This window comes from Neoarius graeffei, chromosome 1 (assembly GCF_027579695.1).
Source record: "Neoarius graeffei isolate fNeoGra1 chromosome 1, fNeoGra1.pri, whole genome shotgun sequence".
NCBI lineage: Eukaryota > Metazoa > Chordata > Actinopteri > Siluriformes > Ariidae > Neoarius > Neoarius graeffei.
The window spans coordinates 54,768,366-54,791,350 of record NC_083569.1 but is presented as its reverse complement, the minus strand read 5'-3'; the positions used below and the strand labels follow the sequence as shown (position 1 = coordinate 54,791,350).

Below are 22,985 nucleotides of genomic sequence, written 5' to 3'. Positions count from 1 at the left end.
TGCTGGAATGTGAACCTTCACCCCAGTCTCAAACCTCTGGCCGACTCAAACAGGTTTTCCTCCAGAATTGCCCTGTATTTAGTGCCATCCATCTTTCCTTCAGTCTTGACCAGCTTTCCTGTCCCTGCAGATGAAAAACATCCCCACAGCATGATGCTGCCACCACCATGCTTCACTGTAGGAATGGTGTTCTCAGGGTGTTGGGTTTTCACCACACATGGCATTTCCCATGATGGCCAAAAAGATCAATTTTAGTCTCATTTGACCAGAGAATCTTCTTCCATGTGTTTGGGGAGTCTGCCACATGCTGTTGGGCAAACTCCAAATGTGTTTTCTTAAGCAGTGACTTTTTTTCTGGCCACTCTTCCATAAAGCCCTGCTCTGTGGAGTGTATGGCTTAAAGTGGTCCTATGGATGGATACTCCCATCTCCACTGTGGATCTTTGCAGCTCCCTCAGCGTTATCTTTGGTGTCTGATTAATGCTCTCCTTGCCTGGTCTGTGAGTTTTGGTGGGCGGCCTTCTCTTGTCAGGTTTGTAGTGGTGCCACATTCTTTCCATTTTGCTGTAATGGATTTAATGGTGCTCTGTGGGATAATCAAAGAGATGGGATATTTTTTATAACCCAACCCTGATCTATACTTCTCCACAATTTTGTCTCTGGGGTGGCACGGTGGTGTAGTGGTTAGCGCTGTCGCCTCACAGCAAGAAGGTCCGGGTTCGAGCCCTGTGGCTGACGAGGGCCTTTCTGTGCGGAGTTTGCATGTTGTCCATGTGGGTTTCCTCCGGGTGCTCCGGTTTCCCCCACAGTCCAAAGACATGCAGGTTAGGTTAACTGGTGACTCTAAATTGACCATAGGTGTGAATGGTTGTCTGTGTCTATGTGTCAGCCCTGTGATGACCTGGCGACTTGTCCAGGGTGTACCCTGCCTTTCGCCCGTAGTTAGCTGGGATAGGCTCCAGCTTGCCTGCGACCCTGTAGAACAGGATAAAAGGGCTACAGATAATGAGATGAGAAGAGAACTTTGTCTCTGACCTGTTTGGAGGCTCCTTGGTTTTCATGTTGCTTGCTTAGTAGTGTTGCAGAGTCAGGGTCCTTCCAGAACAGGTTGATTTATACAGACATCATGTGACAGATCATGTGACACTTTGATTGCACACAGGTGGAGCTTAATCAACTAATTATGTGACTTATGAAGTGAACTGGTTGGACCAGCTCTTATTTAGGGGTTTCATACGAAAGGAGGTGAATACCTATACACATTTCAGATTTCTGGGGGGGGGGGTTCATCTTAATTATTGTTTGTGTCACGATTAAATAAAAATCACCTTTAAAATTGGTAATTTTAAGTAACTTTAAACTTGCTAACTTTAGGACTGCAGTTGTCATGAACAGTTTTGCACTCAAGTTTCCATCAATGAAGAGTTTATAGTTTATAACATCAACAAAACTGACTTCATGTTAAAACTGTTAATGTTATAGTCATGCTGTCTGTTGTTGCCCAAATGAGGATGGGTTCCCTTTTGAGTCTGGTTCCTCTCGAGGTTTCTTCCTCATGTCGTCTGAGGGAGTTTTTCCTTGCCACCGTCGCCACAGGCTTGCTCATTGGGGATAGATTAGGGATAAAATTAGCTCATGTTTTAAGTCGTTCAAATTCTGTAAAGCTGCTTTGCGATAGTGTTTATTGTTAAAAGTGCTATACAAATAAACTTGAAACTTGAAAATTGTAGGCATGTTGCATAAATCGAATGGTGCTAACCCCCCAAAAATCCATTTTAATTCCATCTTGCAATGTGACAAAACAGGACAAACACCAAGAAGGATGAACACTTTTGCAAGACACTGTATCCTCCTGGAGAAACCTGTTAAGGTTCTATGTAGAACTCTACAGAAGGTCTCTCTCTCTCTCTCTCTCTCTCTCTCTCTCTCTCCTTTTTTTCATGGACACCTTTGGAAAAGCAGAATCAGTAACCATCTGAGGAATCCTTAAGGAACCACTCTTCAAGAGCTAAAAGAATGAATAAAACAAGATTTTAGTGCTATATCTGTCTTTATAATTCAAATGTGTATAAATATTTAAAAGAGGTTTATGAATATGATTGAAGTAATAGGCTCACAAAAACATTTTTTCAAAAATGTCTGTTTCAACAGGGAGAACGCGGAGAACCAGGATTGCCAGAAAAGGGTGAACGTGGGGAGACAGGCCCATTTGGACCAAAGGTCAGGCCTAGCCACAACAGAGCCATTCGAAAGACAGAGCTCTATGATTATCACTGATTACTAGAAAGTCCTCTTGCACAGTTCCAGGTGTTTCCCAGGCCCAAATCTGGGTTTTTGTTTCCCCCTAGTGGCCATTTAATAGACAGATCAAATTTCTATTGGCCCAGAGGGAAAAAACTGAGATAAAGAGAGAAGTGGGGATCAAATAGGGTTCCAGCTGGCATATCATAAGATCATAAAGACTCCTATTCACATTTTGGTGTAGGCAGGATATAAATGACTTGACCAGACCTTACAAAGGAAATTACAGGCTTTGAATGAGATTAAAACTTGGGTCCTGATTTTTTTTTTTTTCACTTTTCATTTACCGGTGATCTTTTCAAAGAGCAATATGGAATTAATTATCTTTGTATAGTGAGCTGGTTCAACAGGTGGTTTCTCCATCAGCCTAAAGAGTGGTCTGACAAAATATCATAGGAATTTCTCTTACTTACAAGACATCCCAAAAGAAAACTAAACCCTCCCCGCTAAGTAATAGGTATTCCAGTTTAAATAATCAAGTCAGTTATTTAAAGATAAAAGAGACTAGTCATGTAAGTAGAGTGGTGTAATGAATTTTTTTTTTTAACCGAAACTGAATATTCGTGTTTGGTAGATGTTTATATTAATGATTGCTGTTTATTCTAGGGAGCACAAGGGGAGCCAGGAACACCAGGCCTCAAAGGAGCCAAGGTCAGTCAGTGGTTTAAGCCTTTTCAGTTTATGTTAAGCCTACAATTGTATTATTTAACAATGATAAAACAATGATGTGTGCGGATTAATTTTTTCCCTATAAACCCTTAAAAAGTAAGATAAATTGTGTTAACAGTTTTCATCTCCTTTTTCATTACCAAAGGGGGACACTGGAGACAAAGGAGATGTTGGACTCACAGGACCCACAGTGAGTATTTTATATACAGAAGGCACCATGTCTAAACTGAACATTTCAGATTATGTCTGAGCAATATAAGATCTACAGCTTAACTCCAGTTCTAACATACTTGATTCAACTGATCAAGGCCTTTAAGTAGACATGACTATTAAAGTCTGGAGTATTACACCATGTAATAGAATGTTTGTTATGTCCTATGATATTAGCATTTTTAGCATATGCTAAAAATCTCAACTTGATTACTCATCAAGCTTCTTAGTAAGAACAAAATGCAGATATCTTCAAAAATATTGTTGCCTTAGATTCACTGTTTAAAATTACACACACACACACACACACACACACACACGTATATATATATATATATATATATATATATATATATATATATATATATATATATATATATATATACCAGTATATAAAATGAAAAATAATAATAAAATTGGAAGTCTGTGATTCGAATTCAGTAGATTTCGATCCACTAATCAAAAATAATTGGGTGTCAGGGAAAATTCTTTTTATGATCTAAACTTGAAAAATCTGAAAGGCAGTACAGCTTTTTTTAAAAAAAAGAAAAGAAAATAGTCTCAGGTACAGTGAGTGCAGTTTTATAAGGAAGTGAGCTGTAGGTTTTACTGAGCATCTTACAGAAGCAGCCACAGTTCTTCTGGACACTTTGACTGTCATACTCGCTTCTTCATTTTGCACCAAAACCCAGCAGCCTTCACTATGTTTCTTCTTTAATCAAGTGATCAAGTGGGCTCTTATGTAATATGCTGCTCAGACACAAACATTTTTTTCCTGTAACATTTAAAGGTAGACTGCCTTTCAGATTTTTCAAGTTTAGGTCATAAAAATAATTTTCCCCGACATCCAATTATTTTTGTTTAGTGGACCGAAAGCTACTGAATTCGAATCACAGACTTCCAATTTTATTGTTTTTTTTTTTTGTCATTAAAATTTTTATTTTGTTTTTACATAGCAATTACAGAAAGAAGACATAACATACAAAAACACATATCGGCGGCAGCAACACAGAACATGACATATCTCCCCAATTATCCATTCATAGGCACATTAAAGCACATACATACTACATACTCACAATAAGTATACAACACACCTCAAGTTCTTTAAGAGTTCACTCCAACACTATAATCAAAATGCACCCATACATGGCTAGCTTTACTTGGTTCCTTCTGTACCCTTGAAATCATGGCTTCAAAAGCAGCTGTCTCTGACATAAGTTGAAGCCATTCTTTTATTTCTGGTCTATAAGGACTCTTCCATTTTCGTAGAATAATCCTAGCCGCTACCAGAAAGCCTGTCATCACAAGTCTGCCTTCAGCTTTTGGTATGAATTTTATTGTTTTTTTAAATAGAACAATTAATGAATTTAGGGCCACATGGCCCTAAATTCTCCACTATTTTTTCTTGCTTCACCATTACCCTATTCAAGACACTACAGCATGCATCACGTGATGGGCTTTCCCTGTTTGTGCAAGGCATTTTGGGATACAAAACTGAAACAGGAGAGGAAAATGGAGGACTTGAGTGTGTGAATGAAACATGAAAGACCGACTACAGTAACAGAAAGTGAGAAGAAAAGACATTATGTTGTGAAGTAAAGGAAACACAGGACCAAACTAATAAATATCGGCGGTCAGCGAGCACCTCAGTGTGATCAACTGTTCGTTTAGCGACAGAATGATGTAACTGTGAGTGCATGGTCAAGGTAAACCTGTAGATGGCAGTAATGCAACATTGTGGATGCCAGCTGCTGTAAAACCCAAAAGAAGAAGGAAAAGAAGAAGAAAAAGGTAAACCTGGGCATGTGCACATGGACTTCCTCTGTCTGCTTGACTGCCGCGAAGCGAGCAATTTAATGCACATTATTTGCTAGGGAATCCCCTCAAATTAAGTAACTTCCCAGCTACAGAATGGCCTGGTTGTCTTTTTTTGTTTGTTTGAGATATTGCAGAAATAAACATATATCACAATGACCAAATTTCAGAGAGAACTAAATTTCACCGGTTTTATGAACTCGAAAGGCCGTCTAGCTTTAATTTTGTGCTGGAAAATGAGCGTTGTAGAAGTCATAAAATAGAAATCTATAGCAAAGTTTGTATGGAAAAAAATAGGGTGCCTAAGACTTTCACACAGTACGGTGGGTGGGTGGGTATATATATGTGGTTTTGCTTGCTAAGATTTTTTTAGTGAAACAATCTGGACACAAAAGCAAACTTAATTTTCAAGTAACTAAATCTGGTAAACTACAATGGCTTCCTGTTTCCATTGGCAACAGTCAAAAAAAACACCTTTTGGTTATCTCTTTAGGTAATGTCTTTTCTCCAGGTTGTCTTATCTGATATGAAAAACATTTACTGTTAAAGATTGACTGTGCATTCATTTTTATTATCAGATTTACACAATGCATGTAGGATTAAGGAATTTTAGAATGATTTGAATTTAATATGGGCAGCACGGTGGTGTAGTGGTTAGAACTGTCGCCTCACAGCAAGAAGATCCTGGGTTCGAGCCCAGCGGCTGAAGAGGGCCTTTCTGTGCGGAGTTTGCATGTTCTCCCCGTGTCTGTGTGGGTTTCCTCCGGGTGCTCCGTTTCCCCCCACAGTCCAAAGACATGCAGGTTAGGCTAATTGGTGGCTCTAAATTGACCGTAGGTGTGAATGTGAGTGTGAATGGTTGTTTGTCTCTGTGTCAGCCCTGCGATGACCTGCTGACTTGTCCAGGGTGTACCCCGCCTCTCACCCATAGTCAGCTGGAATAGGCTCCAGCTTGCCTGCGATGGATGGATGAATTCAATATACAATATGGTCAAAAGTATGTAGACATCTGATCACCACACCCATATGCTGTTCTTCCCTGGAACCCAATGCCTGACATCACTAATGTTCTTGAGACTAAATGAGCAAATCCCCACAGCCACATTCCAAAATCCAGTGGAAAGCTTTCCCAGAAAAGTGGAGATTATCACAGCAAAGGGGATCATAATGGGACGTTCAGCAAACATATATGTGATGGTGTCCCTAAACTTTTGGTCATATAGTGTATGCATCATTTTAAAGGTGCAGTAGTTGACTTATAATAAAGACTTTCGCCATGGCCTTTGCAAAAGTGTATTAAGTTGCTGAGAAAACCAATTTCTGAAACCAGGTCCAGAATGCTTGTTTGTAGTTGGTTATATTACCTTTCAGATCCTGATTATGTTCCTTCATTAATAGAAAATAAAATATACTTATTAAAGGGTCCAGCTGGAGAGAAAGGTGACCAGGGTACAACTGAAATAATCGACTACAGTGGAAACATCCAAGAAGCACTTCAGGTCAGAACACACAGGTTTCTTTTTTATGACACATAGTAAATGTCTATTAGCGTTTTATGTGGGTTTTTTTTTCTTCTTCTATGTCAACTTAATAATTTTGGTTTGGGTAAATATTAATAACGTATTTCATATTCTACATGACACTTGTTACCTGTTCATTGGTTGTTTGAATATAATAGACTGCAAAAATATTTGGTTTAATTAAACAAAACATAGAAAACATCCACTGTTAAATTATTTGCATGCACCAGCACTTGAGATTGCAGCAAGCTGGGCAGATGTGTCTAGTATTTTTATCTTCTCACCTCATCTAATCTAATCACTTTTCAATGCCTCCTCTCTGCCTACAGAAGATAACCACTATTACAGTGACGGTAATAAATCTCCGTCTTGTCTGTGTTATCTCAGTGATGTTCTTTGCCCTGCATGAACCCAATTCTGTCCCTATAAATGTCTTCCTCTGCTAATAACGCACCTCACCTTGATGCTGAGTTACATGTTCTGACTAAAGAGATTATTCTAGATGTAATATATCCTTTATAATATAGCTTCTACAATCCCAGTTTAGAAAAAGTTGGAACGGTATGTTGAAATTGAAAATAGTTTGTAAAAAAAAAAAATTATATATAACCGGTATTGCACTGAAAACAATACAACAGCACATTATTCAATGTTTTACCAAATGAACTTTGTTGGGTCAATGAGACAATGCAAAACTACATTCTCCACGCATTATAAAGGCATGACTGTGGAAGGAGAGGGTGCCTGTCATCTCTGTCCCCAATGTCTGGTAAATGCTTTACTGTCCCAAATTTTGTGTGTGTGTGTGTGGTGGAAGAGTGAAAATTGAAATGCGCTTTTTTTTTTGGGGGGGGGGGGACCCAACAAAGTTCATTTGGTAAAACATTGAATGTTGCTATTCCTTCTCACAACACTTACACAAACAAACTGCAAACAGATCTTAAAGTGTGCAACAGTATGGGGTCATTGATGTCATTTTTTTTGTTTCAAAATTCGCCACACATTCTCTATTGGGGACAGAGATGACAGGCACCCTCTCCTTCCACAGTCATGCCTTTATAATGTGTGGAGAATGTAGTTTTGCATTGTCTCATTGAAATATCTCTAGAAAAGATGTCATATTGAAGGCAGCATATGTTGCTCCAAAACCTCACTGTACTTTTCTGAATTAATGCTGCCATCACAGAAGTGTAAGTTACCTTTGTTAAGGGCACTGACACAACCCCATACCATGACAGGCCCTGGCTTGTGGACTTGTTGCTGGCAACAGTCTGGTTGGTCCTTTTTGTCTTTGGTCTGGAGCATATGGTGTCCATTTCTTACAAAACAGACCTGGAATACTGATTCGTCTGACCACAATACACGTTTCCACTGTGTGATGGTCCATCCCAGATGCCTTTGAGCCCAGAGAAGTCAACTGCACTTCATTTAACACAAGGCTTCCTTTTTTGCACAGTAAAGTTTTAACTTTTTTTTGTGAATGTAACTCTGTATTGTAGTGCTTGACAAAGTTTTGCCAAAGTAATCCTGAGCCCATGTGGTTATATCAGCTATAGATGAATGACGGTTCTTGATGCAGTGCCATCTGAAGCATCGGAGGTCACTGGTGTTCAGCTTAGGCTTGTGCCCTTGCCCTTTATGCATTGAAAATCCTCCAGATTCCTTGAATCGTTTAATGATATTATGCACCTGTAGAACTTTGAGCGGGTGGGTGGAGCACAGAAGGATGGCAGGCCAGAACTGAGTTTCCCAAAACTCTTTATTTTAGCACTTTTCAGTGACTTAACATTCTCCCAGCCACACAGACATGCACACACACATAAGTCGTCTGGTTGGGGAGAGAGCTCCCTTCCTCTGCTCTCTCTCTCCTTTTATAGGGTGCGGTCACTGGGAAGACACACAAACACAGGTTAACTGACATCAGGTGCAGTGATTCTGCCACTTACCTTCCCTGACTCCACCCTCCGTTCACAGGCAGACGCTTGACCACGCCCCCGCTGCCACATACCCCCACCGCCTGACTCAGGCCAGGCAGCCATCTGGCCTGCAGCCGACTCACCCCCCCCCTTGATGGGAGAGGACGTCCACCACGACCATCTGCGCCCCTGGCCTGTGGACCACCTTGAAGTTAAAGGGCTGGAGTGCCAGATACCAACAGGTGATCCGCACGTTGGCATCCTTCATGCGGTGGAGCCACTGGAGCGGCGCATGGTCCGAACAGAGGGTGAAAGGGCGTCCCAGCAGGTTGTAGCGGAGGGCAAGGACCGCCCACTTGATGGCTAGGCACTCCTTCTCTATCATGCTTTAGCGTCCCTCGTGCACCAACAGCTTTCTGCTGATGTACAGCACTGGGCGATCCTCCCTCTCCACCTCCTGGGACAAAACAGCCCCCAGCCCGACACGTCCGCCTGCAACATAAAGGGGAGAGAAAAGTCAGGGGAGTGTAACAGTGGCCCCCCACACAGTGCAGCCTTCACCTCAGAGAAAGCCCGCTGGCATTGCTCCGTCCACTGGACTGGATCTGGTGCCCCCTTTTTAGTCAGATCAGTCAGCGGGCTGGTGACGTCCGAATAATTAGGTATAAACCTACGATAGTAGCCAGCCAGCCCCAGGAACTGTCTCACCCCCTTTTTGGTCTTGGGCCTGAGGCAGGCCGCAATCGCTGCTGTCTTATTAATTTGGGGACGCACCTGCCCATTGCCCAAGTGGAAGCCCAGATACCGTACTTCCACCCACCCAATTGCACACTTCTTCGGGTTGGCTGTGAGACCTGCTTGCCTCAGCGACCTAAGGACGGCCCTCAGGTGTTGCAGATGCTGCAGCCAGTCATTACTATAGATTATAATGTCGTCTAAGTATGCGGCCGCATAGGTGGCGTGGGGGCGGAGGACCCTGTCCATAAGCCGCTGGAATGTAGCGGGCGCGCCAAACAGCCCAAAAGGAAGTGTGACAAATTGGTGTAAGCCAAACAGTGTGGAAAAGGCCGTTTTTTTCTCGGGATAATGGAGTCAAGGGGATCTGCCAATAACCCTTTGTCAAATCCAGTGTCGAATAAAAGCGAGCCATGCGTAGTCGATCCAGCAACTCGTCAATACGAGGCATTGGGTACGCATCGAATTTAGACACTGCATTGACTTTTCTATCGTCCACACATAACCGGACCGACCCATCGGCCTTGGGAACCAAGACCACCGGGGTGCTCCAGTCACTGTGGGACTCCTCGACGATGCCCATGTCGAGCATGGCCTCGAGTTCTTCTCAAACCACCTTTTTCTTGTGTTCGGGCAGCCTGTAAGGGCGGCTGCGCACTACCGCCCCTGGGGGCGTCTCAATGTGGTGTTCTATGAGGCGGGTGCGGCTGGGCAGGGGTGAGAACACGTCCGAAAATTTGGCTTGCAACTGGGCAACCTCCGTGAGTTGGGTCAAGGAGAGGTGGTCTCCACAGGGGACCGGAGTGGTAGTCAATGTTCCCTTTTGAACCTCCGGCCCCAGCTCCGCCTTCTCCGGAACCAACGCCACCAACGCCACGGAGACCTTCTCGTTCCAAAGTTTTAGCAGATTGAGGTGGTAAATCTGTAACGCCCCACCCCTGTCCGTTCGCCTCACCTCATAGTCGACGTCCCCGACTCGCCGTGTGACCTCAAAGGATCCTTGCCACTTGCCGATCAATTTGGAGCTCGACGTGGGCAACAGCATGAGTACTTTATCTCCCGGCGCGAACTCCCTAAGGCACGTACCCGTCGTACAGGCGGATTTGTCATTCTTGGGCCTGCCGCAAATTCTCCTGGGTTAGGTGTGTGAGTGTGTGGAGTTTTGCGCACAGGTTGATAACATATTGAATTTCATTTTTGCTCGTTGAAGATCCCTCCTCCCAATTTTCCTGTAGTACATCTAGGATGCCACGTGGCTTACGCCCATATAATAATTCAAATGGGAAGAACCCCGTGGAGGCTTGTGGGACCTCTCGCACTGCGAATAACAGGGGTTCGAGCCATTTATCCCAATTGTGTGCATCCTCGCATACAAACTTTTTAATTATGTTCTTGAGGGTGCGATTGAACCGTTCAACTAAACCGTCCATTTGTGGGTGATAAACGCTGGTGTGGATCGGGTTAATTCCCAGTGACCCATACAGTTCGCGCAGTGTGCGTGACATAAACGTAGTGCCTTGATCAGTCAGAATCTCTTTGGGGATTCTGACTCAGGAGATGACGCGGAAGAGTGCTTCCGCAATACTATGTGCTGAGATATTGCGAAGTGGCACTGCTTCCGGGTATCGCGTTGCATAGTCCACCAGAACTAAAAAAAAGCGATACCCTCGTGTTGACCGATCTAATGGCCCAACGAGATCCATCCCAATTCTTTCAAACGGGGTCTCGATTAATGGTAGAGGGCACAAAGGCGCTTTTGGAATGGCCGCGGGATTTACTAACTGGCATACGCGGCACGCCGTACACCACCTACGGACATCGCCGCAAATCCCTGGCCAATAGAACCGGGTCATTATTTGGGCTAGTGTCTTATCCTGCCTCAAGTGTCCAGCCATGGGATTAAAGTGAGCCACCTGGAATACTAATTCCCGGTGGCTCTTTGGGATCAAAAGTTGCGTGATCGGCTCCTTAGTCTGAGTGCCCTGCGTCACTTGGTATAATCTATTCCTCATAATGGAAAAGTAGGGGAAGGACAGGGTGGCGTTTGGCTGGAGCGTTTGACCATCGATTACTCTCACTTGGTCAAACGCATGCCGCAGAGTCTTGTCTCGTGACTGCTCTAACGAGAAATCCGCAAGGGATTCCCCGAGAGAGGGAGGAGGAGCCTGCTGCTCCTCACTCTGACACGGTGATGACGTAGACGGCTCTGTGATAGCTGCTCCCGCCAATGCCACACTGGGACCTCCCCCTGCTGGCAGGCCCCACTCTTCACTAAATGAGTCATTAATTCCAGAAATCCCAGCCAATCAGTCCCCAAAATTATCGAGCGGGTAAGGCGAGGATTAACCGCCGCCTTTACACTAAATTTCTCCCTACGAAATAGAATGTGGACCGACACTAAAGGGTAGTTGTGAACATCCCCATGCACACACAACACCTTCACCAATTGTGCTCTCCCCAATGCCTCGTCTTGCACCAGGCTTTGGTGGATTGAGGTCTGATTACAGCCGGAGTCCACCAAAGCCTGATACGTATCCCCTTGGATACTCACCGGTATGCGATATGCTTCGGCCCGATCGAGGGCGGTCCCCGGCGTGTCGGGGATCTGGACCACCGCGCCCACCTCCATTACCGAGCACTGATGCTGGAGGTGCCCTGGCTCCCCGCAGCGCCAGCAAACCGGCCCGAGCTCTCTCTCTGCACCGGCGTTCTGGGGCTCAATCACCTGAAGGGGGGGGAGAGAGACATGGAAGTGGGAAACGGGAGGGCACCGCGGGTGCGGCGGGCTGGCTGGGGTGGAGCTGGCCCCCGCCTCCATGGTGGGGGAACGGGGCAAGGACGAGAAACAGAAGGGGAGGGAGAGAGCGAGAGAGAGAGAGAGGAGAGGGGAGAAGAGGAGATATGCCGTCCTGCCGTCAGAACAGCTGCCAAATGGTCCTCTGCCAGCTCGATGGCCTGATCCAGCGACGCCGGGCGATGGCACTGGACCCACTCCGCGGTCCCTTCGGGGAGTCGGCCAATGAACTGCTCCAGTACCACCAGATCGATGATTCCCTCGGCGTAGCGGTTGTCAGCCCTCAGCCACTGCCGGCAGGCGTCCTGGAGTTGCTGGCCAAACGCGAACGGCCGGCTGACCTCCTCTAGGCGTAGAGCGCAGAAGCGCTGGCACTGCTGCTCTGGGGTGTGCCCCACACGCTGGAGGATGGCCCGGTGCAGGTCTGCATAGACCAGCTGGCGGGGAGCTGTAGCGCGGCCAGCAGCGCCTCGCCTGTTAGCAGGGGGAGGAGGCACGCCGCGTGCTGTTCCACCGGCCAGCCCCAGGCCTCTGCTGCTTGCTCAAAGAGTGCGAGGAAGGACTCGGGGTTGTCGTGCGGGCCCATCTTCGTTAGGGTGAGGTGGGGAGGGCCCGTGTCGGTGGAGGTGGTGGACCCCGCCGATGCGAGGAGGTGCCGGAATGCTTGACGATCTTCCTGTTGCGCCAGCACCAGGGCCTCGAACCTTTGCTCTTGCTCCTTTCGGAGGGCGACCAGCGCCTGGTGCTGGCTCTGTTGGGCCATGGCGAGGGCGTGGATCAGGTCCGCAAAGGGGGAGGACTCCATGGGGTTGTTCTCCTCTGTGCTCCGATCCCAGGTTTCAGCACCACTGTAGAACTTTGAGCGGGTGGATGGGGCACAGAAGGACGGCAGGCCAGAACTGAGTTTCCCAAAACTCTTTATTTTAGCACTTTTCAGTGACTTAACATTCTCCCAGCCACACAGACATGCACACACACATAAGTCGTCTGGTTGGGGAGAGAGCTCCCTTCCTCTGGTCTCTCTCTCCTTTTATAGGGCACGGTCACTGGGAAGACACACAAACACAGGTTAACTGACATCAGGTGCAGTGATTCTGCCACTTACCTTCCCTGACTCCGCCCTCCGTTCACAGACCGATGCTTGACCACGCCCCCGCTGCCACAGCACCGTAGAGGGTGAAATATCCAAATCTCTTCTTATGCTTCTTTGAGGAACATTGTTTTTAAACATTTCAGTAATTTTCTCATGCGTTTGTTGACAAACTGGAGATCCTTAGCCCATTTTTACTCCTCAAAGGCTATGCCTTTTCTGTATACCAATTTTGTACCGAATCATGATTACAATGACCTGTTGACATCACCTGTTTCAAATTACATCATTATTTAATTGTTTTACCTCATTACTCGCCCTAAATTGCCCCATCCCAATTTTTTTAAAATGTGTTCCTGGCCTAAAACACAAGAATGGATGAATATTAACAAATGAAATGAAGTTGACGAGACAAACCATGAAATATCTTGAGTTCACACTGTCTGCAATGAAATATAAGTGAAAGTAAATTTAGAAATCACTGCTTTCTTTTGTTTTATTTGCATTTTCTATACTGTCCCAACTTTTTATGATTTGGGATTGAAGTTTAATGTCATAATGAGCATGGTTTGAAAGCTAGACTGACACTTGATAAAAGAGTGCAGAAGGCTTTTGTAAAATCAGCACAGGAGTTTTGTAATATTGGGGCACTCATTGATCTCTCTAACCCTGATAAGAGAATCGGAAGGATTTGGGCCCCATTCATTGTACCTGGTTCGGGGAGTTGTTACTCATCCTATGGCAGTTAATATAACAATGTTGCATTATTTATAGATTTTATTTTATTTTTTACTTTTACTATCATGTCAAATTTTAGCTAATTTTAGTATGGCATCTTGTAAGCTATCTCCTTAAAGACTGATGATAACCTATATTAAAAATTCTTGTGTATTATATAATGCTTGCTGGCAATTAGAAATAAAAGACTGTTTATTTTAGAAATAAATGCTGACATTTAATATGCAAATGTGTCTAATATTAATATTATCAAATGAGCAGAAGAAGAAGAAATTTTACTTTACACTTGCATACTATAATGCCTTCTAGTTCATTTAGCAGATAGGGGGCAAGCACATGTGCACACCATCCTATTTCTTTTATGATTCTTTCATTTGTTGTTCAGTAGTTTGTGACCTTCATGAAGAGTGAATACCCAAAAATCATGTACTGCATTTTGCCTCTGAGATTTGTTCACAACTGTGAGATGAAATGCCACCATGAAAAATAGCTTTGTTGTTTAAGTCATTTTTCATGCCTTGCCTGATTTATAGAATATTGAACATTTATTCCACAAAATCAATTCCTACATGAGCGGATAGCCAATGAGGTGCGTAGCACCAAGTTGGCTATAAGCCATGTATGATGAGATTGAGTGGAATAACTGTTTTATTCTATCCACATTCACTGGATTTTGAGAAACAGAGCATTTATATTTTTATTTTTTGCAAATTTGATCAATGAAAACTTTATACAAAACATCCAACAAAATCATTTCCACTTAAGAATGTAAACAAACTGTTGAAATTACAGTAGCGATTTGTGAAAAATGCTATAATAATAATTCTTGAAAAATAAAAAAGATACGTTCTTACCATCAAATAATTTTATTGCATATTTTGTTGCATTTTTTGTATTTTGGGGGGTTTTGTTTTCGAGTAGAGTTTTTATTTTGTCCTCAGTTGGTTCAGCAACACGCTCCGCCATTTTGTTTTTCTCTACTTACAGTATATGAGCTGATAGCCTAGTAGTAGAGTAGCCAATCAGAGCGTGTGATTGCTCATATCCAGTGACTGTGGATAGAATATTTACTGTTATAGATAATGTGGTTACCGGTATATGGCTATGAAGGATATTTTAAGCAATCTAACTGGATTGTAGATTGTAAAGATAGTATTACCCTGTCTACTGTTGTCATGTACTGTAAATAGAGGCCCTTTGTTTGTCTACATAGCAACATGTTTTTAGGCTAAGAGAGAGAAGCCGTCAGTGCTGGTTCCTGTGAATCAGAAATGACTCATGGGTTCAATCCAATAAATTAAACCATGGATAGACTAATTTAAAAGGGTATATGCATAGACATTAGACTTCATGTGTATGCTGCCAAGTGTATGCAACTACTCCAGGACTGTGGAACATATTCCATTGCAATTAAAGGGCCAGCAGTTTGTGTCCGCAAGGCAGAAAAAAAGAGCTTCAGATATTTGGTCATTAGGTTGAAGTTTTACCACAGGTTTGAGTGTTAACTGCATATTAAAAAAAAAAAAAGAAAAGCAGTGGCTATGCTTGAATGTGTACTGTTCATTAGTGTATCAGTGTAGTCTACCATGCTGAATCTACTCCGCTCCATTAGTTACAGCCTATCAAGTGTCTTAACTCTTTCCTGCTGCTCCTGAATAAGCTGACCTGTGTCTGTGGGAATTCTGCAGTTTCTTGCACATTGGTTCTTTGTAAATCTGAAGTCTAATTAGATGACAGTTATTACAGATAACATGCAGGGGTTTTGTTTGTTTCTTTGTTTGTTTTTGTTTTTACATTGCTGGTTAATGAGAGTCAAAGTTAAATGGCTTTAATTGGTATAGATAAACCAGCTACAATGAATGGAGCTCTGGCATGACAGTTAGAGATGCTTGCAAGTTATATATGGCTGGCATTCCCAAGTGTGTAGGAAATCTTTAAGTTACTCCTATAATATATTTCTGTAAAATGGAAGATGAAAGCATGATGTAGAGCTCTGTTTGTTTGTTTGTTTGTTTGTTTGTTTGTTTGTTTGTTTGTTTGTTAGGGTCCCCCTGGGCCTCCTGGACCAGTTGGACCACAGGGCATTAAGGTACTAATGGAAGAAATGCCTAGTAAATGCCCATAAATACAGTGGTGCTTGAAAGTTTGTGAACCCTTTAGAATTTTCTATATTTCTGCATAAATATGACCTAAAACATCGTCAGATTTTCACACAAGTCCTAAAAATAGATAAAGAGAACCCAGTTAAACAAATGAGACAAAAATATTATACTTGGTCATTTATTTATTGAGGAAAATTATCCAATATTACATATCTGTGAGTGGCAAAAGTATGTGAACCTTTGCTTTCAGTATCTGGTGTGACCCCCTTGTGCAGCAATAACTGCAACTAAACGTTTCCAGTAACTGTTAATCAGTCCTGCACACCGGCTTGGAGGAATTTTAGCCCATTCCTCCGTACAGAACAGCTTCAACTCTGGAATGTTGGTGGGTTTCCTCACATGAACTGCTCACTTCAGGGCCTTCCACAACATTTCGATTGGATTAAGGTCAGGACTTTGACTTGGCCATTCCAAAACATTAACTTTATTCTTCTTTAACCATTCTTTGGTAGAACAGCTTGTGTGCTTTGGGTCATTGTCTTGCTGCATGACCCACCTTCTCTTGAGATTCAGGTCATGGACAGATGTCCTGACATTTTCCTTTAGAATTCGCTAGTATAATTCAGAATTCATTGTTCCATCAATGATGGCAAGCCGTCCTGGCCCAGATGCAGCAAAACAAGCCCAAACCATGATACTACCACCACCATGTTTCACAGATGGAATAAGGTTCTTATGCTGGAATGCAGTGTTTTCCTTTCTCCAAACATAACGCTTCTCATTTAAACCAAAAAGTTCTATTTTGGTCTCATCCATCCAAAAAACATTTTTCCAATAGCCTTCTGGCTTTTCCACATGATCTTTAGCAAACTGCAGACAAGCAGCAATGTTCTTTTTGGAGAGCAGTGGCTTTCTCCTTGCAACCCTGCCATGCACACCATTGTTGTTCAGTGTTCTCCTGATGGTGGACTCATGAACATTAACATTAGCCAATATGAGAGAGGCCTTCAGTTGCTTAGAAGTTACCCTGGGGTCCTTTGTGACCTCGCTGACTATTACACGCCTTGCTCTTGGAGTGATCTTTGTTGGTCGACCACTCCTGGGGAGGGTAACAATGGTCTTGAATTTACTCCATTTGTACACAATCTGTCTGACTGTGGATTGGTGGAGTCCAAACTCTTTAGAGATGGTTTTGTAACCTTTTCCAGCCTGATGAGCATCAACAACGCTTTTTCTGAGAGGTCCTCAGAAATCTCTCTTGTTTGTGCCATGATACACTTCCACAAACATGTGTTGTGAAGCTCAGACTTTGATAGATCCCTGTTCTTTGAATAAAACAGGGTGCCCACTCACACCTGATTGTCATCCCATTGATTGAAAACACCTTACTCTAATTTCACCTTCAAATTAATTGCTAATCTTAGAGGGTCACGTACTTTTGCCACTCACAGATATATAATACTGGATCATTTTCCTCAATAAATAAATGACCAAGTATAATATTTTTGTCTCATTTGTTTAACTGGGTTCTCTTTATCTACTTTTAGGACTTGTGTGAAATCTGATGATGTTTTAGGTCATATTTATGCGGAAATATAGAAAATTCTAAAGGGTTCACAATCTTTCAAGCACCACTGTAGCTCACGTCAACAAATCAAAGCCAATATCAGACAAATGGTGACTCGTTAGCATAATGGAATGGTAACAAGCAAGGAAACATAGGGTTGACTACTGAACAAAGAAATACTATACATCCTTTTGACAGGGTGATCAAGGTCCTCCAGGTCTTCCAGGTCTTGATGGAGAAAGGGTAAGAAAATTAATATTGCATGTTTTTCTGTTTCATTAAATCAAATTGTTTATTATGTAACAGAAATTACTTGTTTTGTTCTGTCTGAAATCTCCTCTGGATATCATAATGTTGCTACAAGAGTACATACTGTATATACACTATTCTCAGGGTCACAAGGGTTCAAAAGGTGACATGGGAATGCCAGGAATGTCTGGCGATAAAGGATCTGTAGGATTGCCCGGGCTACCAGTAAGGATCACATATTTTTACCATATTCATATATATATATATATATATATATATATATATATATATATATATATATATATACATACTCCCATATTACCATACCGTATATATTCAGTATTAGCAAGTGCTGATTGAATGAATAAACTGGAATAATTAAATTTGGATGATGATGATGATGATGATGATGTGTTTTCAGGGTTCCAATGGTCAGAAAGGTGAAAAAGGTGATACTGGCCTGCCTGGACCTCAAGGACCATCTGTAAGTTCAGCATACACTAGGATTTAGACCAGGAGAATATGACAAACTGTGAACTACAGTACATGACTGCATCATCTCTAGCTCTTGACCGTATTTCTCATATTAACAGATTATCGGCCCTCCTGGGGCACTTGGTCCACATGGTCCTCCTGGTCCAATGGTAAGTCTCTGTGGTCATGGCTATGAAAATACTAGAATGATTGCTCTTTGATATAACATTCATATGGATGAAATTAACAGAATTTGCTTAGTGCACATATTTTAACAAAATTAATAAAAATATACATTTAAGCAGTTCAATTGCAAGACTTATTACCATAGCCTATATCAGGAGATACTTTGAAAATTATTTACTAAGGAAACAAAGACAATCTTTGGCAGATTTTTCATGTTTGGTAGCCTATCAGTAAAACATTTCTAATTTTCTGTAAAGTGTGTATTATAGAACCTAAAAGACTCTTCTGTATTTAATACATTACATACAAATCATGTTTATTTGTTTGCATGTTACTTTACTTGTTGGTACTTTTCAGGGCCCACATGGATTCCCTGGACAAAAGGTAAGTTTAAAAAAAAAAAAAAGTAAAAAAAAAAATCTAAATTATATAAATGGCCAAATGCAACCTTATATAATGTAAGCTTATATAGTGAATAAATCCAGGGTTAATAAATCATAAATAAATATTCAAAATGATAAAAAAAATTATTTATTGTAGAATGTTGACAACTGCCTGGAAATATCTCATCTCATTATCTCTAGCCGCTTTATCCTTCTACAGGGTCGCAGGCAAGCTGGAGCCTATCCCAGCTGACTACGGGCGAAAGGCGGGGTACACCCTGGACAAGTCGCCAGGTCATCACAGGGCTGACACATAGACACAGACAACCATTCACACTCACATTCACACCTACGGTCAATTTAGAGTCACCAGTTAACCTAACCTGCATGTCTTTGGACTGTGGGGGAAACCGGAGCACCCGGAGGAAACCCACGCGGACACGGGGAGAACATGCAAACTCCGCACAGAAAGGCCCTCGCCGGCCACAGGGCTCGAACCCAGGACCTTCTTGCTGTGAGGCGACAGCGCTAACCACTACACCACCGTGCCGCCCTGCCTGGAAATATATTATTTAAAATACACACCAACTATCTGAGAAGGATAAGGACTTTGCTTAAGGGCCCAACATGGGATGTTTAGGGTTTTAACTCATAACCTTCCATTCACAAGCAGAGAACCATAACTACTGAGCTAGAGCTAATATCATATCACTCATCTCTATTACAACTGTAGCTAATAACCTCTTTAGATCATACTTTCATTCCCTGAATCAAGCTCTGCTGCTCCTTGGTGTTTAGGGGGAAGCAGGTTTGCCTGGTTTGAAGGGAGCACGCGGGGAGCCCGGGCATAAGGGTGACCGCGGACCCCTGGGCCTCCCTGTAAGTAGCCAGCATAAGCTATGTATGCTGTCGTATTAGTGTTAAAATCTCATCCCTGCAGCCTTTTACACAGCTCCCAGCACCTTTCCTCCATTTTCTATTATTTTCTTACTTGTGGTTTCTGTATAAGACTCACACGTTTCCTTGGTTTTTTCTCTCTCTTACTTTCAACCTTGCCTGCTCTTCTGTGCCTGTCCTCTTTCTGTTCCACCAACATATCTGGATATTGTACTTCCCACTTTGTGTTCATAACTCAGTTGACAGAATTTTTTTTGGCCACCTCACTGTTCATCATGTACTAATCCCTGTCTTCATGTCACTCATACCTCCACAAACTCACAGGGAGCGTCTGGCTTGGATGGCAAGCCGGGATTAAGGGTGAGTCTCACATGAACAAACTTCATCCTCCAGTTGCCCCCCCCCCCCCCCCCCCCCCCCCAATATAATCCAGAAAGACAAGCTGAACAAAAAATATTTGAAAAATACATGTTTGAGGGGGACATCGGAGTTTAACAATATTCCACTGCTCTTTTCAGGATGCTATTCCGATGCTAATTTTAAAATATTCCTTTCAATAAAAAGCCAAAAGTCCACAGGATCCCTGTCTGTCTGCTGATGAGTGTAAAATTAACACAGAATTAACACCAAGTCATCTATTAACATGTTGCCATTTGTCATTATCACTTTGTTCCTTTGGGATTGACTTCTGCATGGAAATACCAGGTCTACGTGAAATAAAAGTGAATTAGCAAATATATGCCAAGTAAGCACTTTCAAAGGCATGATTATCCACAGCAAGGTTTTGAAACAATTAGAGAAATTTCTTTGAAATGTTGCTCAGCTTTTGACCAGTGTTTTCAATGATTAGAGAAAAATATGTGAATAAATAATGCAGCGAATTCATTATGTTTATTTGTAGGGTACAGACGGCCCAGTTGGTGCTCCTGGTCCTGCTGGTCCTAAAGGAGATAGAGTAAGTTTAATGAGAATGAATATCCTATTACCATCACACCATTGGAGTTTATATGACCGTGTTTATTACTTAATTATTAATCAGTTCAGAATACAGTATCCTGAGTGAAGTAACATTGCCACATTATTCAAGTTCAGTGCACAGCTAAGCAATATCATTTCCATTCAGTGTTCTTGTCATTTGGTGTGGTAAGTGTGAGGAAAAACACAAAGAAATGACAATGCACTTTTCTTCACAGTATATAGGTCATATTACTAAAAGTTTTCTATGCTAGCAAGGATATTAGCATTCAGTAAGATTTTGCACCGTACACTTAGTTTCCTAAGCGCATGTGCTTTATGGTGAGTTTGAGTAATTCTCATCCTCAATAAAGAGCACTATTAATACAACCCCGATTCCAAAAAAGTTGGGACAAAGTACAAATTGTAAATAAAAACGGAATGCAATAATTTACAAATCTCAAAAACTGATATTGTATTCACAATAGAACATAGACAACATATCAAATGTCGAAAGTGAGACATTTTGAAATTTCATGCCAAATATTGGCTCATTTGAAATTTCATGACAGCAACACATCTCAAAAAAGTTGGGACAGGGGCAATAAGAGGCTAGAAAAGTTAAAGGTACAAAAAAGGAACAGCTGGAGGACCAAATTGCAACTCATTAGGTCAATTGGCAATAGGTCATTAACATGACTGGGTATAAAAAGAGCATCTTGGAGTGGCAGCGGCTCTCAGAAGTAAAGATGGGAAGAGGATCACCAATCCCCCTAATTCTGCGCCGACAAATAGTGGAGCAATATCAGAAAGGAGTTCGACAGTGTAAAATTGCAAAGAGTTTGAACATATCATCATCTACAGTGCATAATATCATCAAAAGATTCAGAGAATCTGGAAGAATCTCTGTGCGTAAGGGTCAAGGCCGGAAAACCATACTGGATGCCCGTGATCTTCGGGCCCTTAGACGGCACTGCATCACATACAGGCATGCTTCTGTATTGGAAATCACAAAATGGGCTCAGGAATATTTCCAGAGAACATTATCTGTGAACACAATTCACCGTGCCATCCGCCGTTGCCAGCTAAAACTCTATAGTCCAAAGAAGAAGCCGTATCTAAACATGATCCAGAAGCGCAGACATCTTCTCTGGGCCAAGGCTCATTTAAAATGGACTGTGGCAAAGTGGAAAACTGTTCTGTGGTCAGACGAATCAAAATTTGAAGTTCTTTATGGAAATCACGGACGCCGTGTCATTCGGACTAAAGAGGAGAAGGACGACCCAAGTTGTTATCAGCGCTCAGTTCAGAAGCCTGCATCTCTGATGGTATGGGGTTGCATTAGTGCGTGTGGCATGGGCAGCTTACACATCTGGAAAGACACCATCAATGCTGAAAGGTATATCCAGGTTCTAGAGCAACATATGCTCCCATCCAGACGACGTCTCTTTCAGGGAAGACCTTGCATTTTCCAACATGACAATGCCAAACCACATACTGCATCAATTACAGCATCATGGCTGCGTAGAAGAAGGGTCCGGGTACTGAACTGGCCAGCCTGCAGTCCAGATCTTTCACCCATAGAAAACATTTGGCGCATCATGAAACGGAAGATACGACAAAAAAGACCTAAGACAGTTGAGCAACTAGAATCCTACATTAGACAAGAATGGGTTAACATTCCTATCCCTAAACTTGAGTAACTTGTCTCCTCAGTCCCCAGACGTTTACAGACTGTTGTAAAGAGAAAAGGGGATGTCTCACAGTGGTAAACATGGCCTTGTCCCAACTTTTTTTGAGATGTGTTGTTGTCATGAAATTTAAAATCACCTAATTTTTCTCTTTAAATGATACATTTTCTCAGTTTAAACATTTGATATGTCATCTATGTTCTGTTCTGAATAAAATATGGAATTTTGAAACTTCCACATCATTGCATTCCGTTTTTATTTACAATTTGTACTTTATCCCAACTTTTTTGGAATCTGGGTTGTACTTGAGTAATTATTATTCTCAATAAAACAGATTTTTTTTTTCGCGGTGCGGTTTCCATCAAATCCTGCGCTCTGATTGGCTGGTGAGGATACGGACCCCGGTTACGGACCTCTGGCGACTTGCTCGTTCACAACAACAACAAACATAGTAGCAATTTTTGTCAACATTTATCTTTTTTTTATAAGATTTATTTATAAGATTAAAAAAATCTTATAAATTTTTGCCAGCATTTCTCAGGAGAATAGCATTAATTTTACATCATGGATAGCGATAACGACAGTGTTCATAGCGAAAGTGAGTTTTACTACCCTGAGGAAGAAGAAATAAAAGAAAACATTTCAGGAGAAAGCTAAAAACCTGTAACTTGCTAACACCAAGCAAAAACAT

General features: G+C 42.3%; 1 protein-coding gene across 1 annotated transcript in view; it reads left to right on the top strand.

The window, feature by feature from the left end:
- Positions 1-22,985, top strand: part of LOC132887957 (collagen alpha-1(XXV) chain) — a 344,762-nt gene that overhangs the window by 308,489 nt on the left and 13,288 nt on the right. Inside the window, exons 20-33 of the mRNA XM_060923795.1 lie at positions 2,152-2,220; positions 2,908-2,952; positions 3,116-3,160; positions 6,420-6,497; positions 6,848-6,871; positions 15,836-15,880; positions 17,659-17,703; positions 17,854-17,934; positions 18,131-18,193; positions 18,303-18,353; positions 18,727-18,753; positions 19,551-19,631; positions 19,974-20,009; positions 20,551-20,604. Of these exons, the coding sequence (XP_060779778.1) occupies positions 2,152-2,220; positions 2,908-2,952; positions 3,116-3,160; positions 6,420-6,497; positions 6,848-6,871; positions 15,836-15,880; positions 17,659-17,703; positions 17,854-17,934; positions 18,131-18,193; positions 18,303-18,353; positions 18,727-18,753; positions 19,551-19,631; positions 19,974-20,009; positions 20,551-20,604 (744 nt within the window). The remainder of the gene's footprint in view (positions 1-2,151; positions 2,221-2,907; positions 2,953-3,115; positions 3,161-6,419; positions 6,498-6,847; positions 6,872-15,835; positions 15,881-17,658; positions 17,704-17,853; positions 17,935-18,130; positions 18,194-18,302; positions 18,354-18,726; positions 18,754-19,550; positions 19,632-19,973; positions 20,010-20,550; positions 20,605-22,985) is intronic.